General features: G+C 42.6%; 1 protein-coding gene across 1 annotated transcript; it reads right to left on the bottom strand.

The window, feature by feature from the left end:
• Nucleotides 1–4,032: 4,032 nt before the first annotated feature.
• Nucleotides 4,033–6,436, bottom strand: BEX5 (brain expressed X-linked 5). Its single transcript, XM_068963015.1, has 3 exons — nt 6,302–6,436; nt 5,117–5,183; nt 4,033–4,567 (listed from the first exon to the last, which is right to left on the bottom strand). Exon 3 carries the CDS (start codon nt 4,535–4,537, stop codon nt 4,199–4,201), a length of 339 nt encoding a protein of 112 aa, XP_068819116.1. The 5' UTR covers nt 4,538–4,567; nt 5,117–5,183; nt 6,302–6,436; the 3' UTR covers nt 4,033–4,198.
• Between the last annotated feature and the right edge of the window lie 7,306 nt (nt 6,437–13,742).

Genomic DNA, 13,742 nt, shown 5'->3' with positions numbered 1-13,742 from the left:
AAAAAAATTTATTGGGCTAGAGTTGATTTACATTTTTTAAAATTTTAGAACTTTCAACTCAGCTCTCATTAACTGTGGTGCCCTACAACTTAACAGACCTTGTGCCAGGCACTATGGGTCAGTATATTTACTGTGAGAAAGGGCAGTCTAGTTAGGGAGCAGTGGAACATGTCCTAAAAAAAGGGTCTATCTACCAGATCCCCAGTCTTGACATGTTTCCCACTGATATGTGATCACAGGTTTACTGAGCACAGCAAAAGTCAAAGTAAAGAAGAGAGAAACTGCTCCAGATCCATGTTGGTTGGTGTGAGTAGAGACTACCAGAGACTCCCACAGTGAAGGTGGTGTGGACCAGAACAGTCTTTGGGACGTAAGGCACCCCTGCAACGCCAGTGTATGCAGAATGAAACCTGTTTAAGTGTCTACACAGAAAATGGACAACCAAGAAGACTCAGCAATATTCATGGGAGAACAGAGGCATAGGCCAACTCTGAGACACTATCATGAGTGTCACTCAGATTTATCTTGGGGAAGGCAGGGGTGAGGGAGAAAGTCTGAGAAAAGCACAAGGGGATCTTTGGATCCCTAAACAGCACTGGGGAAGTATCCACCTAGATGAAACATAACTCTAAAGCAAGAAGGGCTTCCCAGGTGGTAAAAGTGGTAAACAGCTGCCTGCAAATGCAGGAGACATAAGAGACATGGGTTCAATCTCTGGGTCAGAAGATCCCCTGGAGGAAGGCATGGCAACCCACTCCAAAATTCTTGCCTGGAGAATCCCATGGACAGAGGAGCTTGGCAGGCTACAGTTCATAGAGTCACAAAGAGTCAGACACGACTGAAGTGACTTAGCATACAGCACGTACACTAACTGGACTGTGCTTAGTCGCTCAGTCCTATCAGACTCTGTGCAACCCCATGGACTTTAGCCTCCCAGGTTCCTCTGTCCATGGGGATTCTTGAGGAAAGAATACAGGACTGAGTTGGCATGCCATCCTCCTGGGGATCTTCCCAACCCAGGGAATGAACCCAGGTCTCTTGCATTGCAGGCTGATTCTTTACCAAATGAGAGATACCAAGGGAACGTGTCATGCAAAGATGGGCACAATTAAGGACAGAAATGGCGTGGACCTAAGAAGCTATTAAGAAGAGGTAGGGGGGTGGTCCTAAGATGGCAGAGGAATAGGACAGGGAGACCACTTTCTCCCCCACAAATTCATCGAAAGATCATTTGAACGCTGAGCAAATTCCACAAAACAACTTCTGAACGCTGGCAGAGGACACCAGGCACCCAGAAAGGCAGCCCATTCTCTTCAAAAGGAGGTAGGACAAAATATAAAAGAGAAAAAGAGAGACAAAAGAGTTAGGGACGGAGTCCCATCCTGGGAAGGGAGTCGTAAAAGAGGAGAAGTTTCCAAACACCAGGAAACCCTCTCACCGGCGGGTCTGTGGGGAGTTTTGGAATCTCAGAGGACAACATAACTGGGAGGGAAAATAAATAAATAAATAAACCCCACAGATTACGAGCCTAATGGCAACTCCCAGCGGAGAAGTAGCCCAGACGCTCACATCCGCCACCAGCAAGCAGCGGCTGAACAGGGAGGTGTGGGCTGCGTTGCTTAGGGTAGGGACCAGGCTTGAATGCCCTGAGGACAATCTGAGGGAGCTAATGTGATATAGCAACCCAAACAGTGGGAAAGCCAGAGAGAGAGATAAAAAAGAGAAAGAGAGAGAACTTTCCCGTGAAAAGCTCTAACTTAAGGCACTGCCAGACTGGCTCACAGAACAAAGGACTGATCCCCCGCCAGAGGCAAAGAGGCAGGCGGGTGACAGCCAGAGCCGGAAAGGGGCAATCTCGGCCCCAGAGACAGCATCCTCTACCTAACTGTGAACAGGCTCCCAGTTGCTAACCAAGTCTTCCTGGGATCCTCGATGGTTGACATCCGCTGGGAGGGTCGCAGCCAGAGACCAGCTCTCCAGAGGAGACACACAGACCACCTGAGACAGCGCTGCCACTGCATCAAGATTGCTGGGAGAAATATCAACAACCTCAGATATGTAGATGACACTACACTTATGGCAGAAAGCAAAAGTAACTAAAGAGCCTCTTGATGAAAGTGAAAGAGGAGAGTGGAAAAGTTGGTTTAAAACTCAACATTCAAAAAATTAAGATCATGGCATCCAGTCCAATCACTTCATGGCAAATAGATGGGGAAACAAAGGAAACAGTGACAGACTTTAGTTTCTTGGGCTCCAAAGTCACTGCAGATGGTGACTGCAGCCATAAAATTAAAATACGCTTGCTCTTTGGGAGAAAAGCTTTGACCAACCTAGTGAAAGTCACTCAGTCATGTCCAACTCTGTGACCCAATGGACTATAAAGTCCATGGAATTCTCCAGGCCAGAATACTGGAGTGGGTAGCCTTTCCCTTCTCCAGGGGATCTTCCCAACCCAGGGATCGAACCCAGGTCTCCCACATTGCAGGCAGATTCTTTACCAGCTGAGCCACAAAGGCAGCCCTAGACAGTGTATTACGAACCAGAGACATTACTTTTCTGACAAAGGTCTGTCTAGTCAAAGCTATGGGTTTTCCAGTAGTCATGTATGGATGTGAGAGTTGGACTTTAAAGAAGGCTAAGCACCAAAGAATTGATGCTTTTGAACTGTGGTGTTGGGGAAGACTCTTAAGAGTCCCTTGGACTGCAAGGAGATCCAACCTGTCCATCCTAAAGGAAACCAGTCCTGAATATTCATTGGAAGTACGATGCTGAAGCTCCAATACTTTGGCCACCTGATGTGAAGAACTGACTCATTGGAAAAAGACCCTGATGCTGGGAAAGATTGAAGGCAGGAGAAGGAAATGACAGAGGATGAGATGTTTGGACGGTGTCACCTACTTGATGAACATGAGTTCAAGCAAGCTCCAGGAGTTGGTGATGGACAGGGAAGCCTGGCGTGCTGCAGTCCATGGGGTCACAAAGAGTCAGACACGACTGAGTGACTGAACTGAACTGAAAGCACACTAAGCAGGAAGGGGCATTCTCCTCATTTCTGAGTGGACAAACTGGGGATTCAGACCACCCAGGGGTCCAAAATTATCAGGCAGTCTTTGTCACCTTTAAGACTCCCCCAGAGCATCAGTCGTGGTGGGGACTAGTGGAGGGAGGAAAACCTAGCAGAAGGGAAGGAGTCCCAAGCAGTCATGGCCTTATGCACAACTATATCCCTCCCATATATAGAAGGGTGCCTCCTACTGGCAGTCAGTCGACTTGCTGGTAGACTTGCTTGTGCCCTTCCCTCAATATGAAGGACACCTAGAGGGTTGGGCCTTGCATGTATCCTTTGAGCCAGACACAGATTTCAGTCACTACCTCATTTGATTACCACAATAGCTCTATAAAGCATGTTCTATCTTCATTTTATAAACAAATAGGCTGATATTTGTTTATATTTTGACTTACTGGAAAAGTCCCTGATGCTGGGAATGATTGATGGCAGAAGGAAAAGAGGGCATCAGAGGATGAGATGGCTGGATGGCATCACCCGATGCAATGGACATGAACTTAGGCAAACTTCGGGAGATGGTGAAGGACAGGGAGGCTTGGTGTGCTGCAGTCCATGGGGTTGCAAAGAGTCACACATGACTGGGCAACTGAACAAGGCTATTAAAGAAACATATCTGTAATGATTAATAGGTTTGTGCTTCTAAATAAGAGATCCAGAGATAATATAAGATTTATGTCTTTAAATTGTGCCTCAAATATTTATTGTTTCCATTCCCTTTATAATCTGATTGGTAAGTTCTTTGATTCTTTTCTTTCTTTTTTTTTTTGACACATGTATAATTATTTTAGGAAAATAAGAAAAAAACAGCTAATCAAGAAAATAAAAAAGACACATTCAGATCTATCTATATATATGTATATAAAATGCATGCTTTAAAATGAGATAGTATATCTACTAACTGCTTTTTGAAGTGCTTTATTAGCTTTACAATATGTAATAGACATCTTTTCATGCAAGTTCATTAAATCTCCCCTGCTATTCTGCAAGTTGACAGAAATTCTTTTAAAGTCAGAAGTGAAAATGAAATCACTAATCTGAAAAATGACAGAACACAAAAGGTTCAGAGTAAAGGGTACATCAAGAAAATGCAAGTTTGTGAAGCAGGGGGTTTATGATTATTACGCTCAGCATTCAAGGCATAAGGCAAAATTCATCATGATGGTCATGGTGAGGAGGATCTCCAATCAGAATGCGCAGACTGTACCTCAGCTGAAGCTCTCTAATTTTCCTCCTTAGCTCTCTCATCTCCTCCATGAACCTCTCCATATCATCAGCATCCCCATCTATAACGTCAATGTTATTGGCAAGCCCATTAGGCATATCCTCTCTAAAATCCTGGGCAGGTGGGTCCCAATCCCCTCTAGCATTTTCTCTAGGCTTGGCGCCTTCACCGCCTCCCATAGGACAAGCTTCTTCATTCGGCACCAGAGCCTGCTCCTCTTCTCTCCTTCCCTTGGGCTCCTTTTCCATCTTGAGATTTTTTTTCCCCGCTGCTTCTTCCTAGGAGATGAAAGGATTGAATGCTTTGTAATAACAAGATTCAGAGCTCTGCGAGCAAGTGTTTCACCACCTGAGAGACTTCAGTGTGCCCTCTAAGGGGGTGCCCCAGATCCAAAGAAAAGAAAGTGAAGTCGCTCAGTCGTGTCAGACTCTTTGATACCCCACGGATTGTAGCCTACCAGGCTCCTCCATCCATGGTATTTTCCAGGCAAGAGTACTGGAGTGGGCTGCCATTTCATTCTCCAGCCCCAGATCCAGCCCTGCCCCAAAGCCCATCATTTTCCCTGAAAATCTTTCCCCCCTCCACTCCTGGCTCCCAGTGGATGGTGGGCAGGACCATGGTGGAAAGACCAGGCCTTAGCCTCCAGAGCTCCTTACAAGTTGTCCAGGGGGCACCCAGAGCTTGTCCTTCTACTCCCTTCTTCGGTCACCAGCCACAGACCCAGTCTCGGCCAGGTTTCTCCTGCACTTAGTCGGGCAAGGAGGGCTGGAATTCCCCCCATTCTGCCCTGTGCACCCCTACAATAGAGTCCCAGGCACCTCCCATACCTGCAGGGATCAGAAGCAGTCTTCCTCTCTCAGCCTTGAAATCTGCTGCACCAACGGACCTAAAGACCTATAGAGAGAAATGCGACAATAGCCAGCACTGATCACTCTGATTCAAGGACCAGCGTCGGGGGTGGGGCGCCAGCTGTCTAGTGGGTTTAGGACTCTGCTAGAAATGTGTTGCTGCCTTCCCTTTCTCCTCTATCCCTTCTCACGGCTTTTATTCACCCCCTGTGACCCTGTCTTCCACAAACAGACATTCTAATCAAAGCTGATTATTTCCAAACCTCTTCTTTAGGCCCCTCATCTCCACTGTCTGGTCCTTCCCCGTCATCTAATTACCATTTCTTGAAAGCAAAGGGACAACTTGTGAGGCGGGGGTAGTCCGAAGAGCTTGCTGGGTGGCTATATGGTTCATTTATAAATAATTTCAATGTAGGTATCTGCCAGGACCTTTCGGGGACTTTCTGGAGCTCCCCCTTCTTCCACTGCCCACCATTTTATGCATCAAGATGGACGAAGGCCAAAGAGGGAACGTGGGCATAGCAAACCTGTCCCCGCTGCGGCGTCAGCGCTTTGTCAGGCTTACCCTAGCGTCCGCAGGCAGTGCCCACACTCACACCGACCTGAAGCGACCAGAAACGGTTTCCTGCTCCCGGCCTATGTTCAGAAGTCCGTAGCACACGCAGTCGATTGCCTCTTCCATAGAAGGGACGTGCTTCCCACACCTAATCCCTGTCTCTATCCTCTGCAGCAGCCGCCCGGTCCCCTCCCCTACTCCTCTTTCGAGTTCCCACAGCCACCATTTCCGGCTCCAAAATGGAAGGAAGGTGAAGAAATACCGGGAACGGAGGCTTAGACCCGCTGCAGAGTCTGCCACCCCCAACCCAGGGTCGCCGGTTGCGCACCCCTCCCGGCGCGCTGCAGTAATCAGGCCGTTTCCTCGCAGTCTGCTTTCCCGGTCCTTCTCTTCCAGACATTGCCCAATCGCCCAACTCTTAGGAGATACTATCTCGTACCCATTCTTCAACCCTTGGCGCCTCTTGAATTCCTCCCACCAAGTCCTCCATTTCTTGCACCAAACAAACGTGAGGTCATCGGAGAAGCAGCAGAGAGAATCCAGTCCTGGCCTCGCTCTGGTCTTTACCCTCAGGCCCCCGCTCCCCTCCCCAGTCAGCGCCCTCCAACCTGCCGAGGATCGCGGTCAGCTTCCACGGCTTCCTCCTTTCTGGGTACAGTTCGCCCACCTTAAGGCAACAGCGAGCCGGCGCACAGCCGCAAAGGACTACGGACTGCAACTGGAAAGAGAGACCAGTTCAAGCGCGGGCTCTAGGTCTGCGTCACTGTGAGCTCACATCCCCATTTAAGGCTCCTACCTGCCGAGCTAGAGCGAGCTGGGGGCGGGAGCGGGGGCGTGGCCACCTTTCGCCTCAGTCCTACTTTCTCCCCAACTATACCACTGGGTACTGCACATCCATTATTTATTGTTTGTTTATCTATCTATTCATTTTCCTATTTATCATCTTTGACACCAAACCGGTCATAATATTTGGTCATTTGTATTTGCCTTTTTCCTGATTTCTGCTGGAGCTTTTAAAGAATTGCTTCTTCCTCTTCTGTACTATTAAATGTTCACTTCTCTCCCTTCCACTCGGAAGCAAGTAAAGCCTAGAATTTCCCCCATCAGTCTTGTTGGTTTTGTCCCAGGCTGGAACCGGACAGGGTGTGTTGGGGGAGTGGGGTGCGAGTCTAGAAAGTCTGGAAAATAGGTAGGAGGTAACATTAAAAAAAAACAAAAATGATTTCACCCTAATTATTTCCCTTTCTGTTTATTTTTTGAAGGGGTGGGTGATTGTTTTTGTTCTATTTCCCATCAGCATACATTCATGTTTTGGTTGTTATAATTAGACAATAGTTATTTTTATTTGAAAACTAAGATTAAAGTTGCAAAACCTTGCCATTCTGTTTCTGCTGTTGAATCATCCTACAAATATAGTCTCTCTAGACAGCACCCTCAGTTCAGTTCAGTCACTCAGTCTGTCCGACTCCTTGCGACCCCATGAATCGCCGCAGCGCGCCAGGCCTCCCTGTCTATCACCAACTCCCGGAGTTCACTCAAACTCATTTATTAAATATTGCAATCATATAAAACTAGATTAAAAGAATATAGCATATATCCATGCTTTATAATATATATAGCTTGAAAATATATATAATAAATACATTTATATATAAACACATACATAGTTATTTTATGTACTTTAAATGTGAGTATATATACATACATATTTATGTATATATATATTTACATACACAAACAGCCTACTTTTCTTACACACCTACTTTTCCTAGAAATCAGTTTTTTCAGATTCACTTATGTTGATATATATAGATGTAGGTCCTTTATTTCTACAGCAGTATAGTATTCCATTGTATAATTGTACTGTAATTCATTTTTTTGTTTTCCTATTGATGCTTATTTAGATTTCTAATATAGGTACATTTTAAGTGAACATCTTTGTGTGTGGCTACACTGTACTTAATTCATTTGAACAGCGAGAAATTTTTTGTTGTTGTATTTATTTTTCTTAGTTTTTAGGGTTGTTGTTGTTTAGCCTGATCTGCCAGGATTTTCCAAATCTGCCCCATTTTGGATGACATCCTAAATATGAAAATAACACCCAGATACACAGGTTAATCCTCTTGAAGTTGTAATTTAGTAGGTCTGGGATGGGACATGAGTGTGTATTTTAAGAAGTATCCCAGATAATTTATAAGATCAGATAAGTTTGGGAAACACTTTGATGGGTTTTTAAAAATCATCAGATTTTTTGCTGATTTATTTTCTTTAATTCTTAGTGTAACTCAGCTTCTATTTTAAATATCTTTATTATCCTTAATGATTGGGTTTTAAAAAGTAAAGTAATACAGACATGAATAATGTAGAAAGTGCATGAGTTTACTATATATTCTTTCAGAAGCTTTATTTTATATGTATTTATATAAAGGAATACTTCCTTAGTTCAAACAAGGATAAAATGATACTTAAAATTTTTCTTTAATATTTAGGATGTTACACAGCTTCTATATAGAGAATCAATTCAGTTCAGTTCAGTTGCTCAGTCGTGTCCAACTCTTTGTGACTGCATGGACTACAGCATGACAGGCCTCCCTGTCCATCACCAACTCCCAGCGTTTACTCAAACTCATGTCCAGTGAGTCGGTGATGCCATTCAACCACCTCATCCTCTGTTGTTCCCTTCTCCTCCTGCCTTCAATTTTTCCCAGCATCAGGGTCTTTTCAAATGAGTCAGCTCTTCGAATCAGGTGGCCAAAGTATTGGAGTTTCAGCTTCAACATCAGTCCTTCCAATGACCGCTCAGGACTGATCTCTTTTAGGATTGACTGGTTGGATCTCCTTGCAGTCCAAGGGACTCTCAAGAGTTTTCTCCAACACCACAGTTCAAGAGCATCAGTTCTTTGGCGCTCAGCTTTTTTTATAGTTCAATTCTCACATCCATGTAACAATTAAGAACAGAATTTTAGGTTGAAGGGAAAAGTTTCAAACTGGATACATTTCCCTAAAATTTCTATACAAGCAAACAATCCATTTCAGTAACCCTGAAATTGGTTATTATACACACAAATACCCCCCACACACACACATCCCTCATTGATTGGTAATTTCCATTTCTTCTATTTTTATTTCAGTCTCTGTTCTTTTTAAATTGTTTAATTTTAATGATTGAGTTGTTTTTCAAAAATAAAACCATTTCCTTTGGTGTATATCATTAGAAATCATTTTCTATGCATGTACTTTTATAAAGTGAGTGAAGTCGCTCAGTCCTGTCTGACTCTTTGCGACCCCGTGGACTGTAGCCTACCAGGCTTCTCTGTCCATGGGATTCTCTAGGCAAGAATACTGGAGTGGGTTACCATTTCCTTCTCCAGGGGATCTTCCTGACCCAGGGATTGAACCCAGGTCTCCCGCATCGGAGGCAGACGCTTTTAACCTCTGAGCCACCATCAAACCAGGGGAAAATTATATAATGTGAGCTTCTCCCTTAAGAAAGGAACAGAACTATGCTTAATAGCAAGATGAAATTTTGAAGAAAAAGAAACTTTTAAGGTCACTACATTTTCCCCCATTAATCAGTACAAGAAACTATTGTTCACAGTGTTGTGTTGGTTTCTGTCATACAGCAAAGTGATCCAGTTATACGTATATACATATATCTATTCTTTTTCAAGTACTTTTCCCATTTAGGTTATTACAGAGTATTGAGCAGAATTCCCTGTGCTATACAGTAGGTCCTTGTTGGCTTTCTATTTTATTTATTTTATTGTTTTTTAAATATAAATTTATTTATTTTAATTGGAGCAAAAATTAATTTAAAAAAATAAGTAAAAAAAATTCTTTAATGTAAAAAAAAGAAACTATTGTTCACCACTCAAGTAAGTTTTTTTAAAAGTTATTACAATTTTTTTTCTAATGATAAAAGTTGTAAAAATTTCATGGTCAAAAAAAATGTTTTGTTCTTCTGTTACTTCAAATACTTTTAAAAAATTGAACCATTGTAATACAGCATGTGTCATACAGCAAAGGCTAGTGGGAAAATTATCATTTAAACATTCTATCAGCTAATGTAAAACATTCCTTTGTTAAACTTAGTAAGATTTTTGAAAGAAAGCTTTGTACCCAAATGCTTTTATTAAAACTCAATTTTTCTTAATATTAATAAGAATGTTTTAAGGTAAATCTCCTTTCTGTACTAGAAATAAAGCAGATTCTAATGGCTTTTCCAATTCTAAACCTATTACAGATTTTTTTTAATTAAAATAACACAGTGTGTATGCACACATTTTAGTTGAACCATATATAGTTTTCTGGGCTTCCCTGGTAGTTCAGTTGATAAAGAATCCGCCTACAATGCTGGAGACCTGGGTTTGATCCCTCTGGAGGAGGGCATGGCAACCCACTCCAGTATGCCTGCCTGGAGAATTCCATGGACGAAGGAGCCTGGTGGGCTACAGTCCATGGGGTTGCAAAGAGTCAGAAATGACTGCGCAACTAAGCACAGCATAGCACATATAGTTTTGAGACTTTTAAAAAATTTAACAGTATATTTGGACATCTTTCCACATTAGGAAATACAGCAAAATCTGTATTAGTCTTCTGTTGCTGGGTAACAAATCACCACAAACTTAGAGGCATATGTAAGAAAATTTATCTCACAGTTTCTATAGGTTGGAAATCAGTCACAATATGGCTGTGTTCCCTGCTCAGAGACTCGTAAGACTGAAGTTGGCTTGCTGTGTCCTCATTTGGTGACAAACCTAGGGAAAAATCTGCTTTACAAAACATTCTTATCATTCAATTCCTGGAGGATATAGGACTGAAATCTCGGTTTTCTTACTAGCTGTCAGCCAGGTACTGTTCTTAGCAACTGCAGATTACTCTCGTATCTTACTATGTGGTTTCTTCAATCCCAGCAAGAAAGAACTGCTATTAATTCAGATCCTTCTCACACTTAGAAGTCAAGCAATTCTTTTTGTTCATCAATTACCCATTGATTTCTTTTATGTTTAAATAATTTATACTTCTTTTTCATAGAGGTTACTGTGAAGATTACAATTAGTAACTTCAATTTTTAACAGTCTAGTTTGAATTAATAACAACTTAGTTTCATAGTTTAAATAAATTTTGCTTCTATACAATTCTATCCTTTCTCTTTATGTTGTTATTGTCACAGATTACATCTATATACATTTTGTGCCCATTAATATAGATTTATAATGATTATTTTTATGCATTTGTCTTTTAAATCATGGAGAGGAAAAAAAGAGGGTTACAAGTCAAAAACATAATAAAATTCTGACATGTTTTTACCCATATAGTTACCTTGACTGATATTTTTATTCATATTGTTTTGTGTCAATATTTCTAGAGTACATGGATAAGGGGTACAGTATTTTATTGGTTCAGTGATCTTTTTGTGTGTGTTCATGGATGCTTGGTTGTGTCTGACTTTTTGCGACCCTATGGACTGCAGCCCACCAGGCTCCTCTATCTCTGGAATTTTCCAGGCAAGAACACTGGAGTGGGTTGCCTTTCCTACTTCAGGGAATCCTCCTGACCTGTGTCTCTTGCGTCTCCTGCACTGGCAGGTAGATTCTTTCCCACTGTGCCACTTAGGTCTAGTGGGTAAGCATTTAGGATGGAAGATTTCTGTTAGAGGTTTAATAAAGCTACTATACAATTCCTATTTCTGTAAATCTTAAAAGTATGTGCTATATGGCTTCTCTGGTGGCTCAGATGGTAAAGAATCCATCTGCAATGCAGGAGACCTGGGTTCAATTGCTGAATTGGGAAGATCCCCTAGAGTGGCCTGGAGAATTCCATGGACTGTATAAACCATGGGGTCCCAAAGAGTCAGACACGACTAAATTACTTTCACTTCATATGCTCTTTGAGAAATAATTCAAATAATAAAAAGTGTGTGAATTAACAGTATGGGAATTGGCTTACCCACTTCCACTGACTCCATTAAGATAGTGGGCATCCCTTGCAAACATCTCATTAGCTAAATAACATCCCTGCTTCTGCCAATTTCCAAGTATTGCCTCTGGCTTAGCCACCTTATCTCCAAGTCTCCTCCCTCATTTGACAGGTTTTATTTACAACTCTTTGGGACTACACTGAAGTAATGTGAGGGACCTGCCTTTTAGTCCTAGCCCTGTTGTCTCATAGTTGGAAAAAATAATCCAGGATACACAACATAGAGCATGTAACATTACTTACAGAACAAATGTCACTGTTTTGAAAAGAAGTAGGAATTCTGGGGAGGACAAATATACAGAATAACTGACCTTTTGGGTGGCTGAGTGTCAGTCCTTCACAGTAAGGCTTTTGCTTTCTGGACAAGCTGTACCTCTCACGCCAGTCACAGGCTAGAGAAAACAGGAAGAAGGATTAGGATGATGATTACAAGTCCAGTGCTTCTCTTACAGCTTTTGTTTTCAGGATCCTGGATCATTTCATGAAAGCCTCTTCTTAGACCTTGGTTATAGTTTGTAGGAAGTGAAGGTAGGGAGTGGGGGGACTATCAGTGCTAGGAGCCCTGAGTTTCATCCCCGACACATTTAACCTCCACTTTCTTCAACCAACTCAATTCCCAGATCTCACTGTGATCAGAGCAAGAAACTTTTGACTCTTATGTAGTCCAGTGGTTGTTATGAAGCCATCTGGAGTGGATGTGGATGAAGGACAGACAGCATCCGTTAGGACCAAATTGGAGGCACACTGACAGCACAGTGCAGTTTCCTAATCCACGTGATTAAAATATCCTTTCAAATTTACTGTGACATATTCCTTGGGATGGGCACTGTGGCCACAGTGTGTATTGAGGGAAAATGTGTGTAAATCTAAATGTCAATCATCTGGCAGGATTCATGGAATTCAGAACATTACTGTACACATGTTCAAAGCACAAAAGTAGCTTAATTTTTACTGAGAGAGAAAGATATTATGGGTATGAGTGATAAAAAAGGGAATAAATATAGTAGTATGAGAGTTTGCCAGGTGGTGCTAGTGGTAAAGAACCCACCTGCCAATGCAGGAGACATTAGAGAGGTGGGTTCGATTCCTGGGTTGGGAAGATTCCCTAGAGGAGGGCACAGCAACCCACTCCAGTATTCTTGCCTGGAGAATCCCCATGGACAGAGGAGCCTGGTGCTCTACAGTCCATAGGGTTGCAAAGAGTCAGATACGACTGCAGTGACTTAGCACACACACAGCATAATAATATGAATAGTGGAACATCGTTTTAGTTTAAAATGTGTTTGCATATATTATAATTTTTTTAAAAAGTGAGTTCTCATTATTTACTCCCCTGTTCCTCTCAACTCACTCCTATTCCTGTATATTCTCATCACTCTCTTCTAATACCAAACAAATTACTTTAGACTGAATGGAGACAGCCTGCACCACTTCTAGCTGCTTATGGGAGACGATGGGCATGGAACTGGAGGAGGGTGTGGGTGCTAACTTGGAGAAATTGCTGTGTGCCTCTTTGGGCCTGGTATTCCTTGCAATTAGTTCATCACTACCGATATTTGAGGGCTTTCCAGGTGGTTCAGTGGTAAAGAATCCACCTGCCAATGCAGGAGACACATGTTTAATCCTTGAGTTAGGAAGATCCCCTGGAGAAGGAAATGGCAACCCACTCCAGTATTCTTGCCTGGAGAATCCCATGGACAGAGGAGCTTGGTAGGCTACAGTCCATGGGGTCGCAAAGAGTCAGATATGACTTAGCGACCAAACAACAACAATAGATATTTGACCTCACACAACTGAGTAAATCATTTCTGTAAGGGTGTGTCTTCACATCTGATGCTGAAACTTGAAGACCAAAGTGCAAGCAGTTAGAAAGAGAAGCTAGGTATAACCTGGGGGAGAACAAGAACATGCCATAATGCATAAACACAAGCTGGAGCCCTTGAGAGCAGACTGAGTTTGTTCTCAGGGTCTCATTTAGTGGCATGAGTGTCATGCAGAATCCGGGGCCTCTAACATATATCTAAATATACATGCCACACTCAGGAGTCAGAAAAGCTAAGAAAAGGGAAA

Source organism: Capricornis sumatraensis, chromosome X (assembly GCF_032405125.1).
Source record: "Capricornis sumatraensis isolate serow.1 chromosome X, serow.2, whole genome shotgun sequence".
NCBI classification, from domain to species: Eukaryota; Metazoa; Chordata; class Mammalia; order Artiodactyla; family Bovidae; genus Capricornis; species Capricornis sumatraensis.
Note: the sequence above shows the minus strand (reverse complement) of the source record. Positions and strands in the feature narration are given on the sequence as shown.